The 26,499-nt window shown below is 37.3% G+C and overlaps 1 protein-coding gene across 1 annotated transcript in view; it reads left to right on the top strand.

Annotated features, from left to right (window-relative positions):
• The window catches only part of cers1 (ceramide synthase 1), a 26,819-nt gene extending 1,391 nt beyond the window's left edge, over positions 1-25,428 (top strand). The window contains 7 exon segments of the mRNA XM_046857329.1: positions 11,545-11,704; positions 15,949-16,014; positions 16,017-16,128; positions 17,297-17,458; positions 20,218-20,365; positions 23,561-23,700; positions 24,447-25,428. Coding sequence (XP_046713285.1) covers positions 11,545-11,704; positions 15,949-16,014; positions 16,017-16,128; positions 17,297-17,458; positions 20,218-20,365; positions 23,561-23,700; positions 24,447-24,486 — 828 coding nt within the window. The 3' untranslated portion in view covers positions 24,487-25,428.
• Positions 25,429-26,499: the final 1,071 nt, after the last annotated feature.

Below are 26,499 nucleotides of genomic sequence, written 5' to 3'. Positions count from 1 at the left end.
ATCTTTAATTTCATGGCATCAACACATCTCAAAAAAGTTGGGACAAGGCCATGTTTACCACTGTGTGGCATCCCCTCTTCTTTTTATAACAGTCTGCAAACATCTGGGGACTGAGGAGACAAGTTGGTCAAGTTTAGGAATAGGAATGTTGTCCCATTCTTGTCTAATACGGGGTTCTAGATGCTCAACTGTCTCAGGTCTTCTTTGTCGCATCTTTTTTTTATGATGAGCCAAATGTTTTCTATGAGTGAAAGATCTGGACTGCAGGCTTGCCATTTCAGTACTCGGATCCTTCTTCTACACAGCCATGATGATGTAATTGATGCAATATGTGGTCTGGCATTGTCATGTTAGAAAATGCAAGGTCTTCCCTGAAAGAGACGACGTCTGGATGGGAGCACATGTTCTTACATGTCCTTACTGTGAAGTTAAACAGCCCATAAACAGTCCATCAAAGGCCTATAAAGAGATCCAGGTGTGTTAGAAAGCATGGCAGGTGCACCAGAGGTGGAACCCATGCCGGGATACTTGCAGCTCTTCTCCACAGCTTGCAGCACTTTCCTGGACGCCTACAGAGACTGTAAAGACTGTGGCGTGAAGCTGTCTATGCAAACCCTGCTGGACCATGCATTCATCATGCCTACAGAGATTGTGCTCTTCTTCCTCTGCGTGGTGATGTGGACGAGTCTGAGATGGGGACTGACTTCTTACCTGTTTGTGGTACGTTTCTCGACAAGGCCATGTTTACCACTGTGTGGCATCCCCTCTTCTTTTTATAACAGTCTGCAAACATCTGGGGACTGAGGAGACAAGTTGGTCAAGTTTAGGAATAGGAATGTTGTCCCATTCTTGTCTAATACGGGCTTCTAGATGCTCAACTGTCTCAGGTCTTCTTTGTCGCATCTTTTTTTTATGATGAGCCAAATGTTTTCTATGGGTGAAAGATCTGGACTGCAGGCTTGCCATTTCAGTACTCGGATCCTTCTTCTACACAGCCATGATGATGTAATTGATGCAATATGTGGTCTGGCATTGTCATGTTAGAAAATGCAAGGTCTTCCCTGAAAGAGACTATGTCTGGATGGGAGCACATGTTGTTCTAGAACTTGGATATACCTTTCAGCATTAATAGTGCCTTTCCAGATGTGTAAGCTGCCCATGCCACACACACTCATGCAACCCCATACCATCAGAGATGCAGGCTTCTGAACTGAGCGCTGATAACAACTTGGGTTGTCCTTATTCTCTTCAGTCCGGATGACATGGCGTCCCAGTTTTCCAAAAAGTACTTTAAATTTTGATTCATCTGACCACAGAACAGTTTTCCACTTTGCCACAGCCCATTTTAAATGAGCCTTGGTCCAGAGAAAACGCCTGCGCTTCTGGATCATGTTTAGATATGGCTTCTTTTTTAACCTATAGAGTTTTAGCCGGCGACAGTGAATGGCACGGTGGATTGTGTTCACTGACAATGTTTTCTGGAAGTATTCCTGAGCCCATGTTTTGATTTCCATTACAGTAGCATTCCTGTATGTGATGGTGTGCCGTCTAAGGGCCCGAACATCACGGGCATCCAGTATGGTTTTCCGGCCTTGAACCCTTACGCACAGAGATTGTTCCAGATTCTCTGAATCTTTGGATGATATTATGCACTGTAGATAATGATAACTTCAAACTCTTTGCAATTTTTCTCTGAGAAACTCCTTTCTGATATTGCTCAAATATTTTTCACCGCAGCATCAGGGGAATTGGTGATCCTCTGCCCATCTTGACTTCTGAGAGACACTGCCACTCTGAGAGGCTTTTTTATACCCAATCATGTTGCCAATTGACCTATTAAGTTGCTAATTGGTCCTCCAGTTGTTCCTTATATGTACATTTTAATTTTCTGGCCTCTTATTGCTACCTGTCCCAACTTTTTTTTGGAATGTGTAGCTCTCATGAAATCCAAAATGAGCCAATATTTGGCATGACATTCCAAAATGTCTCACTTTCAACATTTGATATGTTATCTATATTCTATTGTGAATAAAATATAGAGATATATATGAGATTTGTAATTTATTGCATTCCTTTTTTTTATTCACAATTTGTACAGTGTCCCAACTTTTTTGGAATCGGGTTTGTACAAAATATTCCAATCTTAAACTTCCTGTTTCCTGTTATTATTGTGGATGTTTCAATATCAGTTGAAGTTTGAATTAAACTGATAAATGAAAGTATTAATGAATGTCTCTATGCATAATGAATGCAAACACCAAAAGTTCCTGGAAAGTAGGTGAAGTGTGAAGCATGATTGTGCTAATACATCATGTTTATATCATGCTTGGCTTCCCCCAATAATATTCTCTTGGCTTTTTTGAATAATCTCTGCTCATTTACTGAAATTTGGTGGACGGTCTCTTCTAGTCAAATGCTGTGCAGTTTAGAAAAAAAAAACTTTTAGTCTGTCTAAATTCTTGACATTTTAATTATGGCAGCAAGGTAAAATCATCTGCCAGAACTGTCTCTTGAACTGGTCGAAAAAGTTTGTTTCTTTTGCGATATCGTGAACTGATCAAAGGTTAGGTAGATATCCTGCTTACTATCAGGACATGTGTGATGATATGCATAAGTGCACATGTAGCAGAACTTGTTAACACTGCTTGTTAGCTTTGTAGACATGCAGTTAGAAAAGGTTATTGAAGGGTATAGGAGGAACTCAGCCCTTTGCATCCAATCATGACGTGCATTTGTGGCCTTATTTTTCCAAGCACTTTGCTATTTCTTTGATGGGAGTAAAAAAAAAAGTGAGTGTTCACTTTCTCACTAAATATTTGAATGGGTTTGGTAATGCTAGCAGGGTGTCTCACACTGCATCTTTATTAAACAGCATCCAAGCTGGAGGGAATGAGCAGTGATACATGAGATGTGTTGCTGAATGTGTGTGTGCATGTGTGTGTGGTAGTTTAAAGCTCCTCAGTTTAATGAGTTATCTGAGCACTTTGACCAGCGTCTCAGCAGCTACAGTGACATTTATCACAGCTCATAAAGATCAGCAGTTACTGCATTGTCATTTGCTGTAAACATCATGTAAAGGAGATAATGCTTACAACATGAACCATTTACAGGCAAATACTGTATATTGTATAGACTTGTCTGGGTCCTGTATATGTTCTATAATATTTCATTAATACCGGAATATTTTAACTTCTTAGTCCTATAGATTTATAACGTTGACTGGGTTAGTGGTTAGTGTAATAAAAAGAAGCTGCTGACAGGTGTTTGCTGGGGTATTATTATTAGTTACACCGGTTGTCTGCCTAAGTACAAGAAAAGTAAATTTGGGAAAAGTGAAAACAGTAACAAGTAACATTAATAATAAACAGAGAACAATGTCAGGAAATAATAGATGGATTAAAAATAGGCAACAAAATGGACTGAGTGAAACAAGATAGGCAAAAAAAAAAGAAAACAAGACACAGAAAAAATAGGTGGCCAAAAAAAACCCAAGGAGAAAAACAAAAACAGAACAAAAAAATAAATAAAATCAGTCAGACAAAACCAATCATTTAACACCAAAACATATTGGAGATGTTGAGCAAGAAAGCAAGTTCACCTGCTTTCATGCTCACAAGATCTCTGAGTCTGAAATATAAACCAGCTCATCTGCCTGTTTATGGATCGTTTTTAACATGTTTGCATCGATAAAAAAACTATTAGTAGATGTACTATTCTTTTTATTATTTAGCAAGTGAGCGTCACAACACTAGGGAGACTGAGGCGTGTCCTGAGAGTCACATAGAATATAGATTAACATGGCAGAGGTAGAGCTGCATCTTCCTGAAGACAGAACAGGAAAAGACTATCTGTTTTATTGAATCTTTTTCTTTTTTTTTTAAATTGCACTACAAAGGCCTGTTTGGGCACTTAAGTACATTTATAATTTGCTGTCTGTCTGAACCATAGAAATAAAAGCAAACTATCTGAACTATATTAAATTATACAGCATCATATTTTTTTCATTGGATCATACTGCATTGAATCGCAATATGTTGAATTGAAATCAAATGGCAATACGTTGTAACTTTGTAAATTAGATCACATCGCATTGGTAGCTGCTTCATATGTATCTTTAATGTATCATCCTTGGCTATGCTTCGAGATTCAGCCCAACACTGACTGGACAACATGAATAGTGTATAATTTTGAGAGTCGTTTTGTCATATGCAATCAATTCTAAACACATTTCTATCTAGCTCTGAGTTTATCTCTGGTTTATCCAGTGCTCAGAATGCTAAAGGTTTGTATTGCCTCAACAAATCCACCCAGGTCGGTGGCCTTGATCACTGCTGTTTTATCATAGATATGTGTCATAAGTTTTAGGGTACAAAGGGTAATGAGGGAAAATGCACATTTAGTAATTTATTGGTTCTTAAACCCTAATGAAGGCTTCAAGATCGTGGGGTCAGGGGGCCTGGATCTCAATGAATAATATTTTTTTTTATATAATGCTTGTTGTATGTATATAGAATTGAATAAATGTGATCAAATATTGGTAATGTGAAGTTTCATATAAGTGGATATGTGTACTTCACATTAATGGAAGGATTCTCCAGTGTTGGAGTATTGAAATAGTCAGTAGTAAAGCTGTAACATTTTCAGGACAGAGACATTTGTGGGTTGTGGTTTCTCGGTAACATTACAAGCTGCAGTTTTGGTCTCAATTAAATGAATTGTAACTATAAATCGACACACAGTACATTTTGTTTCGGCGTAAAAAAATTTGATACTTCAATACGCGCTGTTATTGAAAAATAATGCCGCCACACATATGCATTTGGCATTTATGGGATCTCAAGCTTTTAGTTACGCTGCTACTTATTTGTGGAATCCACATCCTCATGATATTCGCAATAACAAATTTTTCTCTACTTTGAAATCTCGTTTGAAAAAACGCTTCTTTTTCATATCATTGATATTATACATTTACTTCTTATTGGGTGTAAAGTGTTTTATTATTTTAATAGTTTTATGGTTTTTACTGTATGTGCGGTGTCCTTGAGTGTCGTCATAAGGTGCCTATAAATACATTTTTTAAATAACATTCATTATTATTATAATTATTATATGGTGATTTCTTTTTAATAATAGGTCATTTATGGGCTGTAAATATTTATCAGGTGGACAGACATTGCCGTTTGGTTTAAACGTTAGCTCTTTGTGTTACCGTCTATTTATTTATTTATTTATTCATTCTTTGGAACAATAGACCTGTAATTTGCATTGAATTTGTTAGTGTAAAAAGTCATCCTCCTAGCCATGGCATGAGTCTGATGGAATGGGAGTGACAGGCTACAAAAGGCGTGTTGATCCGTCTGCTTTGTTTCTCTTCTGAGTCTCGGAAAAATAAAATTTCTAAAGCAGATCATGCAGGCCTAATGTTTACTTCTCTCTTTTGACTGTTTAAAAAAAATTTGGCCTTGAGTTTAGCAGACACAAACATAAAACAAAACTCGGGATGACCCGGAGTAACCTGCGGTATTTAGTGTGAAAGTCCATTGAAGATCTCGCAGCTGTGTGTTTGTATTGATCTGTTGTTTTAGGATAGATGGACTGGAACACTGATACACTATGATGCAGTTTATTGATTATATTTTGTGATGTATAGTCTTCTTACACGAGACTTGATTTACTTTTGAACCTTTACAGTTATTTTGAAGGTAATGTTCATTACAGTATCTTCATCCATGGTCATTATTTCATTTATTTATTTATTTATTTATTTATTTATTTATTTATATAAATTGCAAAATCCCGTCCAAAGGTTGAGCAAAGTTTTACATGAAAAGGACACAAATTTTTGCATTTTGCGTGATTGTCCAACCAAGACCCCATTGTTAGGTGTGTATCAGTTGTCATTATTAGGTTGTGGTTTACTCCTACCTGTGGTTCATTCAGCAAAATGCAAAATTCATACTGCTTATAAACCAGCACCTGTCCATTTGCATATCTTTTCCATATTCAAGCACTAGTTAGAACATAACAATTGTGTAAATGCTGAGGATGGGAACATAAAATCCGATACTCTACATCTTTATCAGAGCCAGTGACTGCCTGAAACTCTGGTTTGGTATGAGATTTGACATTTTATTCAGTGCCTGGAATGACAACAGTTTTTTTTTCCCCGTGTGAATACAGCAAGCAAATTGTATGGAATCACCCCTTCTGTGGGTTTTCATGTCAGAAAACATGGCAAGCTTAGATTTTAAATTAACAGCGTTGCTTCAGTTGACTTTGCCCCAGAATCTTGTGGTCAGTTATGTTTTCATTGGCGTTTGAGGAATTTGTACGGAACTTAGCTTTGTTTTCTTAGGCATGTTAGTTGTGGACCTTCTAAAGAGTATTTTTGGTTTCACATTTCATGTTAAAAACCTGGAAAGAAAAGGTTTCTCTCTCTCTCTCTCTCTCTCTCTCTCTCTCTCTCTCTCTCTCTCTCTTTCAAGTGTTCCAGGTTTAAATGCTGACAATGCCATATTATCACTGTTTATTTCCTACTTTAACCAGAGCAAAGTTAATTAGTTTACATTATTAAAAAAAAAGGTGATTGGATTGCTTTATCCTGCAGCTTATCCATTATCCTCTCTGGGTAAGAAATAGTGGGAAATAACTATGACACAATAAGAGGAAATTTGATAAAAAATTATTCCCAAAAAGTTTCTGAAGGCATGACATGAAAAAGCATCTTGTCAGTATGTTTACCTCACACTCTCTCCTCGTAGTCATAGTGGTGTTGAACACTGAATGGAGACTAAAATATAGAAAGGGTTGTTCAAGAGCACATTCAAATCCAATAGTCTGGTGTCCACGAACGTATTCCTAGCACGTTATGGTCATGTGACCGCCTAATGATCAAGGTGTAACAGTGTGTACGAATTCTGACATTTAAGTGCGATAATCGTGTGACTATCACGGAGATACATCCAACTTATGTAAGATCCTGTGTGACAGAGTGATGCAAAGAAACCACATTTTTAGATAAACACTCCCTGGTGCCAACATGGTAAACAATTCAATAAATAGGAAAGTACACTTTCCTCTGTAGATAGTTTAGTCTTTAATTCAAATTACCTGAGGTATAAACCTGGAGCCATTGTGCTGCTCACTAAACCATCAGCTTATGTTACACTGGCTGTGTATTATTAATAACAAACACTGAAACGAAGAAGCCTTTGTCAGATTGCCTCCACTTTCTATGAGCTGTAATGATTGATTTATATACACACGCTATGTGGGCACTTTGGTGGATATGTTTAAGGCTCTTCAATGTGAAGATTGATTTTTTTTTTAATCCAATGCTATTATTTCCTTGAAATGTCTAATCATTGCAACCTATAACTAATGTCTCTAAGTATGTATGATGGATTAGCTCCAGTTTTTTTGTTTGTGTTTTCTGGAGAAGGTTATTGTTTGATGTTCAATGGATGGTGTTTTCTGTAGGAGAACAATGAGTTTTTAATGGTGAACACTGCTGTTTGCAATGGATACTGTTAATGTAAATGACCAGAAGCCATCCTACAGACAGGTCAGGTCATGTCATGTAAATTTATGTGTTTCATTTTGCTGTGGTTTGTTGAGCCTTTGAGCTGGACTGGGAGGTGTTAGACCTTTATCGGTTCTTGTTTATATTTCTCTTTCCTGTTGTTTAAACTAATTAGCACACTAATCATCAGTGGCTCATTAGTCACAGGAAAAAAACATTTCCAACCAACAGCATGCTGTTGACATTTTGCAGTGGCCTAGTCTTTCGGGGTCAGTCCTTTTAAGGGCAAATGTTTGTCTACTGTGGGTTTGACTGAAATGATTTGAAGCTGCATTATACATTTTTAGCATGCTCTTTAATGTCTGCTCTGAAGATCCTGCAAAGGCTAAAAGAAATGTCAAGTTGAGGCTGCCTTGGTTGCTTTGGAAACTGTTCCTCAGAGGATATGTCATTCTCAAAGGGAGGAAGTAGAGTAACTACTGTTGCTGTAAACCAGCATGCTGTCATGCTGTCTCAGTTTGACACACTTGCAGCATTGATTTATCTGTGAGAGTTGCTTTGAGATAAAATCACCTATAATCTGCAGTTTAGTTTTGGTCTGAGCCTAAGTGCAAAATAGTGCTATGACAATTTGATGTCATTCTCTGAGACTGCAGGTTGCTTCCTTTTCCTGCAAAGTGCTAACAGCATGAACTATGACTAAAGAAGAGTTGTACATAAACAAATGGTAAATAATAACATGCTTGGAATAAATGGGCCTATGCACATCTTGCTGTTTTGTGTAACAGAGTTTGTGTAAGTGCAGTACACATTATTTGGAAGTAAACATCTGCACAGCGTCTATGCTCTGAAAGCTAGTAAAATGTTGTTTCCGCATGAAGCATGCTAAGGCCTTACTCAATTTGCTTCTACCAAATATGGTGGCAAAGATCAGTGCCTGACCTTGATGACCTTAATTTTTCATCAAGTTTAGCTTTTCTAGCCTGCTGAGCTCGACCCAAAATACAGATTGCATAGACTTTTCAACCATTATATTAATGACATCACTGTATGGATGTTGCAAAAAACAGCTAAATTGTTCTTGATTCCTCAGAAAATATTTCAATCAAGATAAACAAGACATGCACAAGACTGTGCTTTGCTATTTTATTTTATTGTTGTTTTTTTTGCTTTAACGGACCACTAACACTTGGCATGAAGTGAAGCGGTAATGCGAGACTGCACAAGATGCTACTCAGTTTAGAGTCTGACTAGTGGTGCATGCTGTTTACTATATTATGGTTTCATTTATAAAAAAAAACTAAACCTTAAAACAGCTAAAAACTATGCTTATCTATATGATAAGATGGAATGAAATTTACTATGCATAATCTATAGTTAGTATAAAACTTACTCTTACTGTACACACTCAGTAACAGCGATTAGGTGTGATTTATAAGATGTAGTTGGAGAGGGGGACTGTGGGACTTACTGATGACAGCTGGTCTCTATAAATATCCCTAGCATAATAGGATACATGTGGTTCCCCATAGTCTAAAGGCTGAAGATTTAGCTCTCTCACCCTATCACACAACAGCAGCCAGACGCCAGAGCCAATGAGAGACACTGCCACTTCAAAGTGGACTGTCTTCACTCCTTAATCACATTAGTGGTGTCCCATTTGTTGTTCCTGGCCTGTTTACCCATGCACTGGACTAATTGTACAATGGAAACCAGAGATCGATTAAAGATGGATAGACAATGCTTGATCCTTGTATAAATAGCTATCATTCATGTTTCTAATTACAATAGTCTAATGTCTGTGTGTAGCATTAAACAAAACAGCTTTCACAGAGAGAAACGAGTGGAAGCTGGCATCAATTCTAGTGACCACAAACACACACTGCGATAAAACAAACTGTACAATATCAAAGCTTATACCTGGTAAAGTATCCATGACAACTGTTCATGCATAATTACAGGCATCTAACCTTACATCCCCATATAGCACTTCTATAATGCTATACACTAATATAGCACTTCTACAAGTTCTTACATTGCAAATGAAGATTGCACTCAGCCTGTTTATATGTGATTAATCTTATTTGACTGCCTTAACATTTTGAAAGAAAACTGTAAAAAAACAACAAACATAGTGATATTCACACCTCATTGTAACTCCATGTTCAAACAGAATCATAAAGTCCTAAAAAAGGCATATACAAGGATATATCAGGATCAGACTGCATCCTATGCATGTTTACTTAATTACTTTTTAATATTTATTTATTTTTTACTTTCAATCTTCTTTTGTAAATTATGAATTCAACCTAAGATTTCTTACACACAGTAACACAAAGTCTTAAGTTCTAATTTACTCTAATATTTCGTACTTCTTATTGTCATTCTTTCGCTTGGCCGGTTAAAAAAAGGGTTTGTCTGTCTTTCTTGTTCAGCAGTTTTAGCTCTTGAAGTACGTGATGTGAGACCAGTCTGCTACCTTCCTGTTTTTTTTTTCCTTTCAAAGCAAAAGCATGAAAACTTGAGTAGCATTTCATCTCCTCTCTGTAATGTGCTGTTAGTAAGTAAATAGTGTCCGTTTCCTGGCACAGGAAACCAGTGTGAACTAAGAGCCCTTTAGTCTGTACAAAGTATGATTCAGAGCAAAATCGATTATTTTGGTCTGTTTGCTACTTGTTTACTACTACATGAGTAATTAAAAGAACCAAAAAAAAGACAAAAAAAGTGTCTTCTTCTTCTTTCGGGTTCTCCCATCAGGGGTCGCCACAGCAGATCATCCGTCTCCATACCCCCCTGTCCTCTACATCTTGCTCGTGGTGTGTATTTTGCTCCTTAAACCCTTTTCCTTCTTGGGTTAGAAATATGGAAACTGAAAAGAAGCAAACCAAATAATCACAAAAGTAACAGACAAAAGCATAGTCGTTGCTCTTTAAATGATAAGGAAGCTCTGTAAATGAATAATTTGAAACATTTTATGTTACATAGAGCATTTATTAACTCTCTTGTTCTGTATGGCATTTCCCACCTATGCACCTCGATCCTATACTCGGTTGCAACTTGAAACACACAGCATGTCAGATTGACGTCGACGCAGACCAACACATTCTCACTCGAGCACACTCATTTGCCTGAAGAACCACAGCGACAGGGAGAACACAGCCAGGTTCCAGACTAAACGCTATGTGAAGGCACACAATATATTATATCTGTTGCATTTGGCTTGAACAATGTCACAAGTCTCTGTTCAGAAAGTATATTAACCATGACTCCTAACATTGCACAGCTAGCATACTTTAGTACTAAACTTGAAGTATAACCGCCATTTCACATCATAGCCACAGTTTTCGGAGGCAGAATTCAATTTGGAAATCCATGTTTTTTCTAGTTTGGTCTACTAGATAATGCAGCTCTAGCTGAAATTTCTTTAGGTTAAACACAGTATCAGAAAGATACACATTTATCCACAGGTCCTCTAAAAACAATTATATTACCAGGGAACTAATGTTCACAATTCATGTGTACCTCCAGTTAAATTAAACAAAATTAGCCAAAGAAGTGAAGCTAAGGTTAGCAGGTTTGTTTAGCCAAGCTAATCTCCTCGTATTCAGTAGTATTATAATTTGATCTATAACTTGTGTATATATACAAATGTACTGCCTTTTTTGGGGGATTTCACCTGGACTTTGGGTAAGTTGTATGGTTCAATTTTTTTTTTTAATGTCACCTATATTACAGAGAAATGCTGCTTTAAGCTCGCTAACGTTAGCTACATGTTAGCTAGTACTTACTTTATTTCAACTCTGAAACGAATATGTGATCAATAACCTGTAATTTAACTCAGTATCTGATTCATTAGCTTGATATTTATTTTTTTGTTTGTTTATAAAGTTGTTCAAAAGGTCAATAGTTCATAGGTTTCAGCACATTCTGGGTGTATTTTTCTACTCACTACTCACAAGAATACTGATAATTAATTAAAAAATTCATTAAAATCTAAGAGTCTGTCCTGCTGTCTTTCGTAGCCGTTTGCCCAGTGGTGTCGCCTCCATTCCAAAGATGTGGCAAAGATGCCAGAAAGTGCTTGGAAGCTGGTCTTCTACACAATGTCCTGGTCCTACAGCACCTACCTGCTCTTCTTCTGTGACTACGGCTTCTTTCAAAACCCGTCTTCCGTCTTTTACAGTGAGTTGACCGATTTTCTATAACAGCCATGACAGCAAATTGTAGGTTTATACTGTGTGTAGTGAATGTGTTCATAGTAATATATCATTGTTGCTATAGGGACAGTTTATTCACAAGAAATGTTTCACATTGAAAGATAAGGGCGTCTAACAAATGCAGTAAATGTAATTTTTTTACTTCCTTTATATACAGCTTGTTTATACATATCTATGCATCCAATAATCAGCCCTGGTAGCACACTACTTCTTCTTCATCATCATCTTTGGCTGCTCCCATTAGGGGTCACCACAGCAGATCATCCGTCTCCATACTACTCTGTCCTCTACATCTGCCTCTTTCAAACCAACATGTCTTCCCTCACCACATCCATGAACCTGCTCCTTGGCCTTCCTCTTTTCCTCCTTCCTGGTGGCTCCATTCTCAGCATTCTCCTAATGATTTACCCCATGTGCCTCCTCTGTACATGTCTAAACCATCTCAATCGGACTTTTCTCACTTTGTCCCCAAAACGTCCTACATGCGTGGTCCCTCCTCGTCACTTCCAATGAAAATCTCAACATCTTCAGCTCTGCTACCTCCAGCTCCACGTCCTGTGTTTTACTCAATGCCACTGTCTCTAAACCATACAACATCGCAGGTCTCACCACAGTCCTATAAACTTTCCCTTTCACTCTTGCAGATACTCTTCTATCACAAATCACTCCTACTATCACTCTTCTCCACCCACTCCACCCTGCATGCACTCTTTTCTTCACTTCTCTAACACACTCTCCATTACTTTGCACTGTTGACTCCAGGTACCTGAACTCCACCTTCTCCACCTCTTCTCCCTGCAACCGCACCACTCCACTGTCCTCCCTCTCATTTACACACATGTACTCTGTCTTACTCCTACTGACTTTCATTCCCCTTCTCTCCTGCATGTACCTCCAGCTCTTCTCAACCTGCTCCCTACTCTCACCACAAATCACAATATCATCCACAAACATCATAGTCCACAGAGATTTCTGTCTGACCTCGTCCGTCAACCCGTCCATCACCACTGCAAACAGGAAAGGGCTCAGGGCCGATCCTTGATGCAATCTAACCTCCACCTTGAACCAGTCTGTCGTTCCTACTGCACACTTCACTGCTGTCACACTGTTCTCATACATGTCCTGCACCACCCTCACATACTTCTCTGACACACTGACTTTCTCATACAATACCACAACTCCTCTTTTGGCACCCTGTCGTACGCTTTCTCTGAATTCACAAACACACAATGCAACTCCTTCTGACCTTCTCTATACTTCTCCATCAACATTCTCAAAGCAAATACTGCGCCTGTTTTCTTCTTCCTCGTCATGAAACCGTACTGTTGCTCACAGATTGTCACCTCTTCCCTCAGCCTGGCTTCCACTACTATTTCCCATAACTTCATGGTGTGACTGATCAACATAATTCCCCTGTAGTTACTGCAGGTCTGCACATCTCCCATATTCTTAAAGATCGGTACCAGCACACTCCTCCTTCATTCCTCAGGCATCCTCTCACCTTCCAAAATCTTCCAAAAAACTCTACTGCCATCTCTCCTAAACATCTCCATGCTTCTACTGGTATGTCATCTGGTCCTACCAACTTTACACTCTTCATCCTTTTAATTGCTCTCACTTTCTTTTTACTAATCCTATCCACTTCCAGCTTCACCATCTCCACACCACCCCCTCTCTCTCTCTCTCTCTCTCTCGTTTTCTTAATTCATCAACCACAGTTTTGATCTGTCTGCAAAAATCAGAGTTTAGAGTTACAGTACATCCGTAAGCATTTCCGTGAGCTGTGTGTTGTGGTTGGAAAAAGTAAATTGTGTTGATGGTAAAGCACTCCAGTGCTGCTCTTGCCTGGAGAGCTAGACAGGGATTTGATCAATAGACATTAGCAGACTTAAAGTGTGTAATTACATCAACAGCTTTTTGGACATCCTCTTTGGTCATTCTCATGTGAGGCACTCACATCATTCTCTCATAACCTCACACAGTCATTATTGATGACGCTGTGTGGAGAATTGTTTTTAAAATCTGCAGCGATTTCGCATCACACATCTTTAGTCGCTTTTTCTGCTGTAGGGCTGAATAAACTGCTCTGAATAAAGTGCAGCTGTGGACAACAGAGACATATATGGTTTACGAAAATAAATTTTCGCTAATTTTTTAATAGCAAATGGTTTTTAAAAAATATATAAAACGATAATGATCAATTATGATAAATATTAGTAGTTGCTTGTTTTACTTTTTTCTGCTGCTTAAACAGTGTGTTTAATTTAGGACCGAATTTGCAGAGCAAGGTTATTAAAAAATAGTGTGCGAGTTGCCATGAAGAGCGAGGAGAAGGGAGGTGTGCATGACTCGGTCCTCGCCAAATTAAAGTGATCTCTCTCTCTCTCATGTGCAGTAAAAAGTGCTCTGCATGCTTGGTTCACTGCGCCACTCCTGCATATATCTTGGTACGTGTGCAATTAATAGCACCTTTGCTCATTTTTAATGACCACACCCTCTGATACTGCTCTGCACACGCTGGCCTGTGTTTGCTTATCAGTAAGTAATCCTGGCAATAAGTGATCCTCCTTTCTCGACATGCCTGATCTGCCATAATACCCTATTGATGGAGTTGAAAACACTCGCTGTTGCTAAAGAAAGCTCGACATAAACAGCTAACAGATCTATGAGGTTACTGTAAATGGTTCGAATCAAGAAACCTGAAGGTGGATTTGGACTGCAATTAATATAAAAAGTTTGTTTAGGACTGTAGTTTGCCATGAACTATTTTATCCTAGTGTCTATTAGTTGATAACCTCAACAATGTTGGAATGAATTGACATTCGGTGTCACCCAGATGAGGATGGGTTCCCTTTTGAGACTGGGTCCTCTCAAGGTTGCTTCCTTATACCATCTCGGGGAGTTTTCCTGGTCATTACAACTTTCTCTAACATTAGGAAAAATGTTAGGGACTAATTTATGATGCTAAAATTATATTCATAATGATTATTAATTAATGACGATTCCTATTGTTAAAACCCTATTGTTAAAACAGCTATATGAATAAAATTCTATATATGTAAATATACATACACTCACACATACTGTGTGTGTGTGTGTGTGTGTGTGTGTGTGTGTGTGTATACACACACACACACACACACATATTTTAGAGTAGTCAGCTTGTACTGTATAACAGTTTAGATTTACTGTCCTCTAAAAATAACCCCATTGTTGTCAAAATAGCTGGCAACAAAAGTGAGTACACCCTAAGTGATAACAGCTGTATGTCATGACCATACAAATTTGTGTATCTTGTATTAGAGCTGTTACAATTTGGTGATTGAGTAAAATTCTATCATAATGACCACTGGATGGATGATATAATATATATATATATATATATATATATATATATATATATATATATATATATATATATATACACACACACACACACACACACACAGTGGTGTGTATATATATATATATATATATATATATATATATATATATACACATCAGAGTGATACTTGATACAGGTCCCTAACTGTAACCAACTTTTTTCAGGTGATTATTTTTGTCTTATTAATTAATTAGTCAATAGCTGCTGTAAGAGCACATTCATTGTAAATAGAAATGTCACATTGTTGGAAGATTTGCCCCTTAGTGTACTGTCTTCAATCTCTCCAGACACATTATGCCTTGTATTTAGTTCACACTGATCTGATACCTGGCTGATCTGCACTGCACATGCTGCATTGTACTTCACTGCCTCATTGGTTTTTTTGCACTTCACACTTGCGGTTCAGCTTGAATGCTAACAGCCAGGAAGTTTATATCAAATCTAAATAGTTTTTATATCAGGGAAAGAAGCATGTAGGGAAGTAATCTTCTGTGTGAAGAAACTCATCACAACACCCTGCCATTGATTATTTGGCCTAAAACAAAAATATTTCTTATATAATTGAATGGTTTGCTTCATCAGGGACACAAATATTGCAGAAGTGAGGTTGATCTTGATAGTGGTGAACCAGTCCAAAAAAGTGCTTTCATGTATCCACTAATTTCCTCTTGACACATTTGTGCATCTTAAACATTTCCTCAGGTTGATTTAACTCTTTTATTTAATAAACAAAACAAAACGAAACTTTTTAATTAACTTATTTTACTGATTCTTCGCCTTTAATTATGTAAACATTTTTTGATAATGTATTTATCCATCAATAGACTGGAAGAGCGGAATGCAGGTGCCCACGAATATTGCCATATATTACTTGATCCAGGGGAGCTTCTATGGCACTCTATCTACGCCACGATGTACATGGATGCTTGGAGGAAAGACTCTGGCGTCATGCTGCTGCATCACTTCATCACGCTGGCACTGATTACCTTCTCCTACGCCTTCAGGTCAGGAGAGAACTTAATGTAGAAAACACAATTCAGTGGTCCATGTCATGTTTTCTCTAAATTTCACTCTTATTAAACATTAAAAGCAATCGGGTATAAATAAATAAATGTCATTTTATTACATGAAAAAAACTGTACTTTTGAATTTGTTTATGAATTTATTTTATCCTACAGCTTTTTTTTTTAATTCTAGATTCTGATTAGCTTGTGCATATATGAATTTTCTATTACAGTAGCTCTAAAATGCTAATTTTTATAGTAACCCTTGTAGACACAGGGATTATCAAGTCGATGCTTCACAGAAACTAATTCAAAAATGTATAATTAATCATTAATATGATAGCATTTTCTGTAAGTAAAAAGAAAGGAGTCTCGAGTGCCAACACTTCTAGTTTTTCTGATATCTTCATTACGGGACAGTTAGACTTTATGGTTTCTTAGTAACATTGGAGCTGCATTGGATTGTTTAATAACTAGTTCAAAATAAAAATATGAACAAATTCTTGTTTTACAAATATTCCACATCATTTGCTGTAACTGTAAATAGAAACGGGTGGTATCAACACTAATGGTTTCGAGACTAATGGTGTTAACTGGTGCATTTCTGACCACATGCGTTACCACATCTGAAATTTCATCAAGTAAGAACAAAGAGCAAACGTTACATTCTGCATGAAACTAGGCGAGTCTGCCACAGAGACGTTTGACATACGGCGATGCTACAACGAGTCGTTTGAGGTGTTTTGAACATTACTGGAAGACGACGAGAGATCAGAAAGACCTTCAATGAGCTCAATCCATTACCCGAAAATGTCATAACCATTTGGCAACTTGTTCTCCAAAGAACATCATCAATCCACATGATCTTACTTTCCGAAGATGAAGATCCAGCTCAAAGGTTGCCGTTTTATCACCATTGTGGAGAACAAGACTTCCAGGACACATTCCAGACGTGACTATTTTGAAGGTTTTGTACTTTCTTGTAAACCGCTCGTCTCGAAACTTTTTGATACCACCTCGTAAGTACTGTTCTTTAATAAACAGCAATTGGCAGGAAAAAGCAATTGTGTTGTAAAATATTTTGGTTCCGTTGTCTCACTTTATATTGCTGTATTCCAGCTTTTAAGTTTACGTACAATATTGTTTTTGTATCTTCTTCTTCTTAAAGGTATCACAATATCGGGCTCGTCGTGCTCTTCCTCCATGACCTCGATGATGTTCTGCTGGAGTTCACGAAACTCAACGTCTACTTCAAGATCCGCGGAGGAAAAATCTACATGATAAACGACCACCTGTCCAGCGTTGGCTTTTTGGCCTTTGGCATCACATGGTGAGGCCTGCGCATTAAACAAGCACTTCTGATCTTCTTGAAAAAGTATTTATATATCATGGGATCTAAAATCAGCACATCTGCTTACAGCTTCCCAATACACCACAGCAGGGGTGTGGTGAGGTTAAGGCTGTCCAAACTACAGCTATTTGCAGTTAGTGATTGCTTTAGAAATGGGCCACTAGTTATTAAATAAAACTGGTTCATTATTTACTTTAATCACATACATGGTGGAAAGGAGAACCTGTGTAACAGCATGTGATCTGTGTAACATGTGAACACATTTAAATCAATAAGAAAGACACAGCAAGACTTTCACAAAGATAAAAGCTGATGCACCAAAATGGTTGTGTTTTTAACATGAACGAAATGTGTTGTGATGTAATGGTTCAAAAATACTGATGTGGTTCCTAAAGATAGAACACTTGTTCTGATGTGGTGGTGTGGTGAAGTGGCATCACTGTTGCCACCCTCAAGTTTTTCAATTACAGTATCATTTACAATACCACAAAAGAACAAAATATTTTTCCTCCCGTTTATAGTTACATTAAATGTTAGTGTTTGCAATACAAGTTTGTTCCTGTTCTCACTGATGTTATTGCAGCAATTTATTTTCTCTTTCTCTGTTAATAAGATTAATAAAACATAGTCATGTTGCAGAGAAAGCATGAAGTGTCAACTGTCATGAAGATGCAGTTATAGCTGTTTTCTTTGACTGACACTGGAGAGTCCTTTCAGAAATGATAATTAACGAAATAAATGACAAAAAATGTCACTATATCAACAAGCAAATTAATACCTGTGATTTGCAGTGGCCTCACTGTCAGAGAAAACAAATCAGTACTTTCTGACAAGTCAGAACTCAACAATGTTGTGCTGTAAATATGTGTAAATTACTTGACTCTGGATTATTGACTGATTGTAATTTCACACTATGGACAAATGAACACTTTGTCCAAATTTTGTCACAAATTTTTTATGATGTTACTTTTGCAGAGGGAATGAAAATGAAATTTCAAGAGAAAATGAGAATAACATTTGGAACTGTATTGTTATCGAGCCTTCAACCAGTTGTAGTTTAGGCTCCAGATCGGCACAGGGACCAAAACCTGCTAACAAGTGCACTGATTGGAGACTCTTGTGGTAGCAATAAATGTGTAATTTAAGCAATTTTCTGTTTCATGTCATCAATTAACTGTTAAATCTGCTTAAGTAATGTAGTTTTATTGTTTAGTTTCTTATTTTTGACATTTTATATGTATTTTCAATTAAAGTAGTATTATAGTACAGTAATCCCCCCGCTTTACCGCGGTTCGAATCTCTCGCCCCCGGTGTATCACAGAATTGCATTTACTACATGAATAATTAGTTTGGCTGATTTTCCCGGTCTCTCACGGATAGCACGATAGACTGTAAAAACTAATAGGGAATTGTTTTTATGGAGTATTATGTTGAAATAATAAAATAAAAAATATAATTATTTATTAATTTTTATTTGTATAGCGCTTTTAACAATGAACATAGTCTCAAAGCAGCTTTAAACATATTAATTTTTATTACCACATTATAAGATGTTCTTTAAAAGTGTAAGTTTGTCTATAATTATTCATTACAAAATGAAGTAAAATGTTATGCGGGCGGTTCTGAAACATAACCGCCGCGATAAACGGAGGATTACTATATAATAAAAACATACACAATTCAGTTTATAGTACAATAACATTCAATACCTAATACAGCTATTCAAGCTTTAAGCAATAGAGCCATGTGCTGTAATATCAGTTACTTCTAATGAGAGACATGAAGTTTACCAAAAGTATTTTTTTATATTTGGCTGCAGCTAAATTATTGACACAGTCGGCAAATTATGTAAGTGAAAATCAGTTTGCTTGTTCAAGGTCATCCGACTGGAAATCTGCTCAGAGGGATTACCAAAGAAAGAAAAAATTTATCATATACAGTACAGACCAAAAGTTTGGACACACCTTCTCATTCAAAGAGTTTTCTTTATTTTCATGACTATGAAAATTGAAGATTCACACTGAAGGCATCAAAACTATGAATGAACACATGTGGAATTATATATGGAATTATATACATAACAAAAAAGTGTGAAACAACTGAAAAGTGTCATATTCTAGGTTCTTCAAAGTAGCCACCTTTTGCTTTGATTACTGCTTTGCACACTCTTGGCATTCTCTTGATGAGCTTTAAGAGGTAGTCACCTGAAATGGTCTTCCAACAGTCTTGAAGGAGTTCCCCGAGAGATGCTTGGCACTTGTTGGCCCTTTTGCCTTCACTCTGCGGTCCAGCTCACCCCTAAACCATCTCGATTGGGTTCAGGTCCGGTGACTGTGGAGGCCAGGTCATCTGGCGCAGCACCCCATCACTCTCCTTCCTGGTCAAATAGCCCTTGATGCCTTCAGTGTGACTCTACAATTTTCATAGTCATGAAAATAAAGAAAATTCTTTGAATGAGAAGGTGTGTCCAAACTTTTGGTCTGTACTGTATGTCCCTGAGGGCCCATAATCTAAGCATCTGGACCTTAAAAATAAAAAGTCCAAAGAACCAAAGCAATGCTTAACAACAGCAAAAATAATTGTAAACAAACCTGTGTATACAATTATTGTTGCTGTTGTTAAGCATTGCTTTGGTTCTTTAGACTTTTCCCTCCTTCAGTTTGCGCTCGTTTTTTTTTTGTCTTCTCTCTGCTGATTTGCTGATTATTCACCTAACCCTGTTATTATCTCCTCTACAGGTTCATCTTCCGTCTGTACTGGTTCCCCCTAAAAGTGTTGTATGCCTCCTACATCACCAGCCTGAAGTCTGTACCGAACATCCCTTTCTACTTTTTCTTCAACACTCTGCTGTTTGCATTGCTGCTCATGAACATCTATTGGTTCCTGGTAAGCCATCTATAGAACTTTAAATTTGTGTAAAAAAAAGGACACTGGTCATCTGAGAACACTGGGTCATTAATGCAAAACACAAACACACATTTTACAATGCAAAATGATGAAAGACAAACTTTCTGGAACACACACAGAAAACACACTAAAGCTTCTTATATTGAAACTCTTCCTCCAAACAAGTCATCTAAAAAAGAATTAGCATTATATGCTAGGCAATAGGATTTTCACCAACCTAAGATATCAAAGGGTGTCAGGGAATCTCAGGGACAGATTTTTACTCCTATCTCTTTTTTCTCCCATTTGTCTATAACTAACTATAGAGGCATTGATAATGGATTGCAACAGATTATCGAATAATGGCAGAATATTAATAATATTTTAATACGTTTTTTTTTTTATTGATCAAAACATTTGTTGTGGCTGATGCATTATCCAAGAAAAAAACAAGACTGTGTATATAATTTCTTATCTGCAGGAATATAAAAAAATACTTTTTGTAAGTAAAAAATCTTTGTTTCGGTTGAGTGAAAGACCCCAATCAATGGCCCCATCAATGATAAGGTCCCTACAGTTTGTATACCAATTTCTCATGACTGAATAAAAGTTCTATCCAACCTTGAAGTTAAAGAGGGGTTCTGAATCACAAAGCTACCTTTTATCTGCTTCCACCAGTGGTGGGCCATGCATTTAGTGGGCCTTCAGTGAGGACTTACCCGACTTAATTCACCTCTTAATACCACCACCATCACGTCGCAATTATAGAACCCATCAATACAATACAAAAACGCAATATAACAACGTGTGGCATTACAGAGAGAGAGGCATTTCACATATGGAGGGTAAATACCATTTTACTAGAGCAAGAAACCCAGTTAAGACCCCACACCTCTACACTACAACTTCAACTGTGCACCAACATCATCTGAAACAGTTCAGAATCAGTATTTGTCTAATAACATGACAATAACTTTAAAATGTAAATAAAATAACAACCTACTCACCAGAGATGCAGACTCATAATTTGCACAAATCCTCAGAGACTGTAAGCCAGTGGTACCGCTCGTATTCACTGGTCTGGGAGTGGAGAACAATCCATTTCCTGGGCTGAGACAAGCTAGCTAGCTTCAGGGTTGGCTGACCTCCTCACGATGTCTCGCTTTTCTTGAAAAAAGGAATTTTTAAGTATGTCTGAGACCGAATTAATTTCCCTTTCTCTGTAGGCATAAAAAAGTCTAACTCTGATGTATTAATGTGTGCAGAGCTACACCAAGCTACAGATTTTGCAGGCCCTGGGCAGATTAGATTGACATGGCAGCACATAGATGCTGAAATCTGATTGGACAAAAAAATCTAACATACACGATCTGGAAGCAGTGCAAGAGAAACACTATGAAATAAAGAGAATAAACTGTTGGGAATAAATTTATACAATTTCATGGAACAAATATTAGAATTTAGGCTGTAAATGTAGGTCAGTGCTTCTGATAGTGTTTATGCCAGCAGAGAAGACTTTACTGGCCCTGACCGCCCACCACTGACTTCAGATATGAAGTGCATCCCTTATTATAATATTGCTATTGAAAGTACTTTTCTGTTTAGGGCATTTGAGGATTGAGGATTAAGGACCCTGCTCAAGGGCCCAGCAGTTGGTGCTGGGATTTGAACTCACAACCTTGTGATTCATTCCAAAAAAGAACACTTTGAAGATTAGCAGTCTTCTTTTTATAGTCATGGATATTTCTAAACACTTTAAACATGACAGTACAAAACTAGATAACATGCAGTACAATCTTTCACAAACACTTTTATCAGCACTGAGTGTGATAAAGCCTTTTTCTCACATTGCCTCACAGCTTCTTTATCTTGTCTTCTTTCATTTGTTGAGTAAAATGCCATTATATTATGTCGTAGTTTGAACTGTAGGCTCAGTGTATTATTATTTAGCATGTAGCCTCTGTCATGCTAAATAATACTAATTTTAATTAATGAATTCATTGTTCTTCACTTAGATGTCTGTAGATAGAGCAGGCCTACATGCAACAGATTTCCGTCCATGAGAAATAGTGACTACAAACTCAAAGTTATTTTGCAAGTGTAATCTACACTGTAGTTCATCCACACTGCATGGTGTGGGTGTGGGACTGGATTGGTCTTACAAATTCAATTCAATTCAATTCAATTAATTTTTATTTGTATAGCGCTTTTAACAATGAACATTGTCTCAAAGCAGCTTTACACAGATAATGTGGTGATTAAACATAAATATGTTCTGTGTAAGTATGTTTGTCCCTGATGAGCAACTGTGGCAAGGAAAAACTCCCCGAGATGGCATAAGGAAGAAACCTACAAACCAACAAATGCAGTCTCGATGAGCGAAAGGAACAGAGGGGAATTAAAAGGAAGGTTTATAAGTATAAATTCATGACCTTATATCATTTAATGTAAAATAAAAAAAAATAGTCTAAAAGATTAACAAAACTTGGAGAGCTACATATCCAGGATTTTTATTTATTTATTTATTTAATTTATTTTTTTTAAATAACACATCACTCGGATGAGGATGGGTTCTCTTTTAAATCTGATCTTGTTTTGTTTTTTTAGCTGTACCATCTTAGGGAGTTTATCCTTACTACTGGCTCACTCATTAGGGACAAACTTAAAGATAAACTATAAAAAAAATTTACATTTACAATCTATTAATTACTGTAAAGCTGCTTTGGTACAATGTCCATTTTTGAAAGGGCGAAACAAAATTAATTTGATTTATAAAATAGAAGAAAAATGTAAAAGGCGATTTTTTTTTTTTCCCTTCCTGTTCATTTCTTTTAAAGTCACATGACACTAATATCCAAAGGTTTGAATTTGTGTAAAGCAAGTGGTTCAAACTGCTGGGAAAGGTGATAGTATTCAAGGTTTAAAAAAACACTCCCACTCACTTTGAATGAGTGCTTGTATTTAGAGCCAATTTACTGGCCTGAATGAGTGAAAATCATTAAAAACGTGATAAAAGATGAATCTTAAATTGCAGACTCGTTTATTCCTGATGCTGGATGCACACAGGATTCAAATCAATTAGTCACTTGACCCAACACTCACTGTGTTCTTTAATAAATTGTTTCTGTTCTGAGGAGAGAGATGAGAGAGATCACTTACTAAACTGAACCCCACTTGGGTATGTGTGCTTTGTAGTTCATCGTACAGATGGTGATGAAGGTTCTGACCGGGCAGATGACTGGGATTAACGACGTACGTGAGTATGAGGAAAACGAGGTTCAGGAATCAGCCGAGGATGAGAAGCATGAGTCAGGAAATGGACGTGCTGCAGAAGGGTGAGTGAAACAAACAGTGATTTTCTCAGTCATCTTGTTTCAGAAGATGTGTAGAGGTCAGGGCCAGGGTGTCGGGGTTTAGGTGTATGTTTTATTCTGTTCTTAGAATGCCAGACATTGGATTAGTGCATAATGACCTGAATATGTACATTTAGCTGGAATAGTGCACAAATGGACTAAAGGGAGTGTCTTTTTCACTAGCTTGTAAAGTAGAGCATTTACATGTTTTTTATTTTTTTATTTTTTGGGGGGGGGAATTTTCAAGGCCACACCTCCTTCAGTGGAACGGTCAGACACAGAAACCATAGCTACCTACTTTACTGGGGCTGCCAGGCTCTTAGGCCATGCCTCTAACTGGAACTGATGCACACAGAGGTCTGACAATTGCAGGAGTCTAAAAGTTTCCAAAGTCTGATCAAGATTCCTAAAACGTTCCCAGGGCCTGATAGGCAGACATTATTAGACTCTCACACCCAGAGTTTAACCAGGGTCTCATAAAGTCTAGTGGAATCAGACTGTGGTAGACCTGTGGAATATACAGATAGGATTACATTGCTGGTTTGCATGAAGCTGGTGTGAGGCCTGGCCTTATCTCTCACTTTCAATGAAATGATACACCAAGGACATTCACCTCATCCACAACACACACACACACACACACACACACACACACACACACACACACACACACACACTCTCTCTCTCTCTCTTTCTCTTTTAAAAAAAAACTTTGTTTCTCTCTGTAGGAACCACATACAGAATGGTGTCAGCAAAAAGCACCAATAACAGTGTCAATACTGTCACCTACTGGCCTTCTAGAGCAACTGCAAAGAACAAAAGACGTTTGGCGATGGCACTCCGTCCTTTATACAGGAACAAACATTGGTGATCGTTTTAGACTGTAATTTTTCTTCTGTCCTTATTTTAATTTAACTGTAAATATACTTTAAGGAGATTTGCTTTTAATTGTTGCAGAAACGGGTAGACGTGAAGGTTAAAAATATTATGTTGTGTGCATGGAGGCTGTTAATACTTGTACAATATGCTGTTTAAGCCGAGATCTTCAACCTTTGATTATTCGTTTAGCTCTGTTATTCTTCTGAGGGTACATCCATGAGATTTACACAGTATTTCCTCTTTCTCGAGGTTGCTAACATGTTGAACTTAATGGACTCCACCAAGTAGTTTAACATACCACTTTTTGATGTGCAACTCAGGAGCTTTTTGACTGTTTGTGACCCAGATTCATGCTTTATTTATATCAGCTGGCTTTCTAGCAATTTCCACAACTTACCCAGGAACTGAATTATGTAGGCTTGAAATTAAGTTTTTATATTTTACAATGCCTTGCAATGAAGTATATGTAATACCTCATTTACTTTCATTAAAGGCATGTTTATATGCTGTAAAATGTAGATGCAGTCTAGAGAGGGCAATGAATATTTTAGATACATCATAAAAACCATATGGGATTTAGTTTCTTCTTTCTTTACATATTAAACCTTAATAAGAAACGTGTTCGAGCTCAGAAGAGCCCAGATCTGTTGTTCTCCTGCCTGTCATTTTATTTGCACATGCATGTTGACAAGCACAGTAAATAGGTTATAGAGAGCCATGTGAGCATTATGGGAGTTGAGAGAGAAACCCTAGAACATTGTAAGGTTAATGAACAGATTATTATTTGTCTGCTGAGCTTCATATAAATGTAAACGATTTTTGTCTGCGAGATTCCACGTCTTCGTTATGTTCCAGCTGTAAACAGGTGCACACTGTCTACCTCAAGTGTGCAGACTGACTGCTTTTCTTCCAGCGGTTCACCACTGGCTTAGAATTTTTTTTTCTTTTCCTTAAAGGTAAGATCGCAAGACCATTATTACAATCCCAAGACCTCCTAAAACCTCCACATAGGTTCAAAAGTAATGTATTTCTGCACAGGTTCGCTATTTTCCAGTGTTTAAGGGTGTTAAATGTGCCAAAAGGGAAACCTGATATACTCCAAGGTTATCAGATCACTTTACACCACATCGCTGTTGAATCCTGGATCCTGACTGGTCATATGGTGTTGAGTCTTTTTCTATAACAGCAGCTCTGACACCAGTGCAGGTTTATATTAATGTGCTCAGACTATGAGTACTAATTAGTAGTAGTAGTTCCAGCTCATTTGCAGGGTCTTGCATGGCAGATGATCAACATCTATTAGAATTATGTTTGGGAGAAAAAAGTCTCCACAGCAATGGTATAGGTGTTTAGTAGGAGAGGAATAAATAACTCGTGATATGCTGCTATAGGAAAACGATCTTTTCTAAAACTTTGGGGTGGCAACAGTAACGCCGGTTAACATGCAGTTTGCTAGTCATGTTGTATACCCTGATCAGTGTCAGTTTCTTTTATTTCTGTGTAAACGTCACACTGTACCAAATAACAAAACTGCACTGTTTTTAATTTTGAAAATACCGAATGGAGAAACGAGGGCTTTGTTTTAATTTCTTGAAGCTGTAAAAATCTTTTTCTTGGACCACATATTTTGAGAAATAAACTTGAAATTTTTCAGTCTAATGTTGGCAGATTTTTTTTTCTTTACTTTACCTTTTGAATAGAAGCACCTCATCACACAAACGTTTCAACAAAACACTTTATTCCTCGAACCTGTCTTCAATCTTTATTTTCATTTAGCTGTAAGAGTCAAAAGTTTTTACACACAGCTGACCTCAGCGAAACAAAGGAAAGTCTGTAAAATCAGTGCAAGGTGAAGCTTCATCCGCTTCCATAAATAACAGCAGAAAAACCTGAAGTAGGGGA

The sequence above is a fragment of the Silurus meridionalis genome, chromosome 9 (assembly GCF_014805685.1).
Source record: "Silurus meridionalis isolate SWU-2019-XX chromosome 9, ASM1480568v1, whole genome shotgun sequence".
In the NCBI taxonomy this organism is placed as follows: domain Eukaryota; kingdom Metazoa; phylum Chordata; class Actinopteri; order Siluriformes; family Siluridae; genus Silurus; species Silurus meridionalis.
Note: the sequence above shows the minus strand (reverse complement) of the source record. Positions and strands in the feature narration are given on the sequence as shown.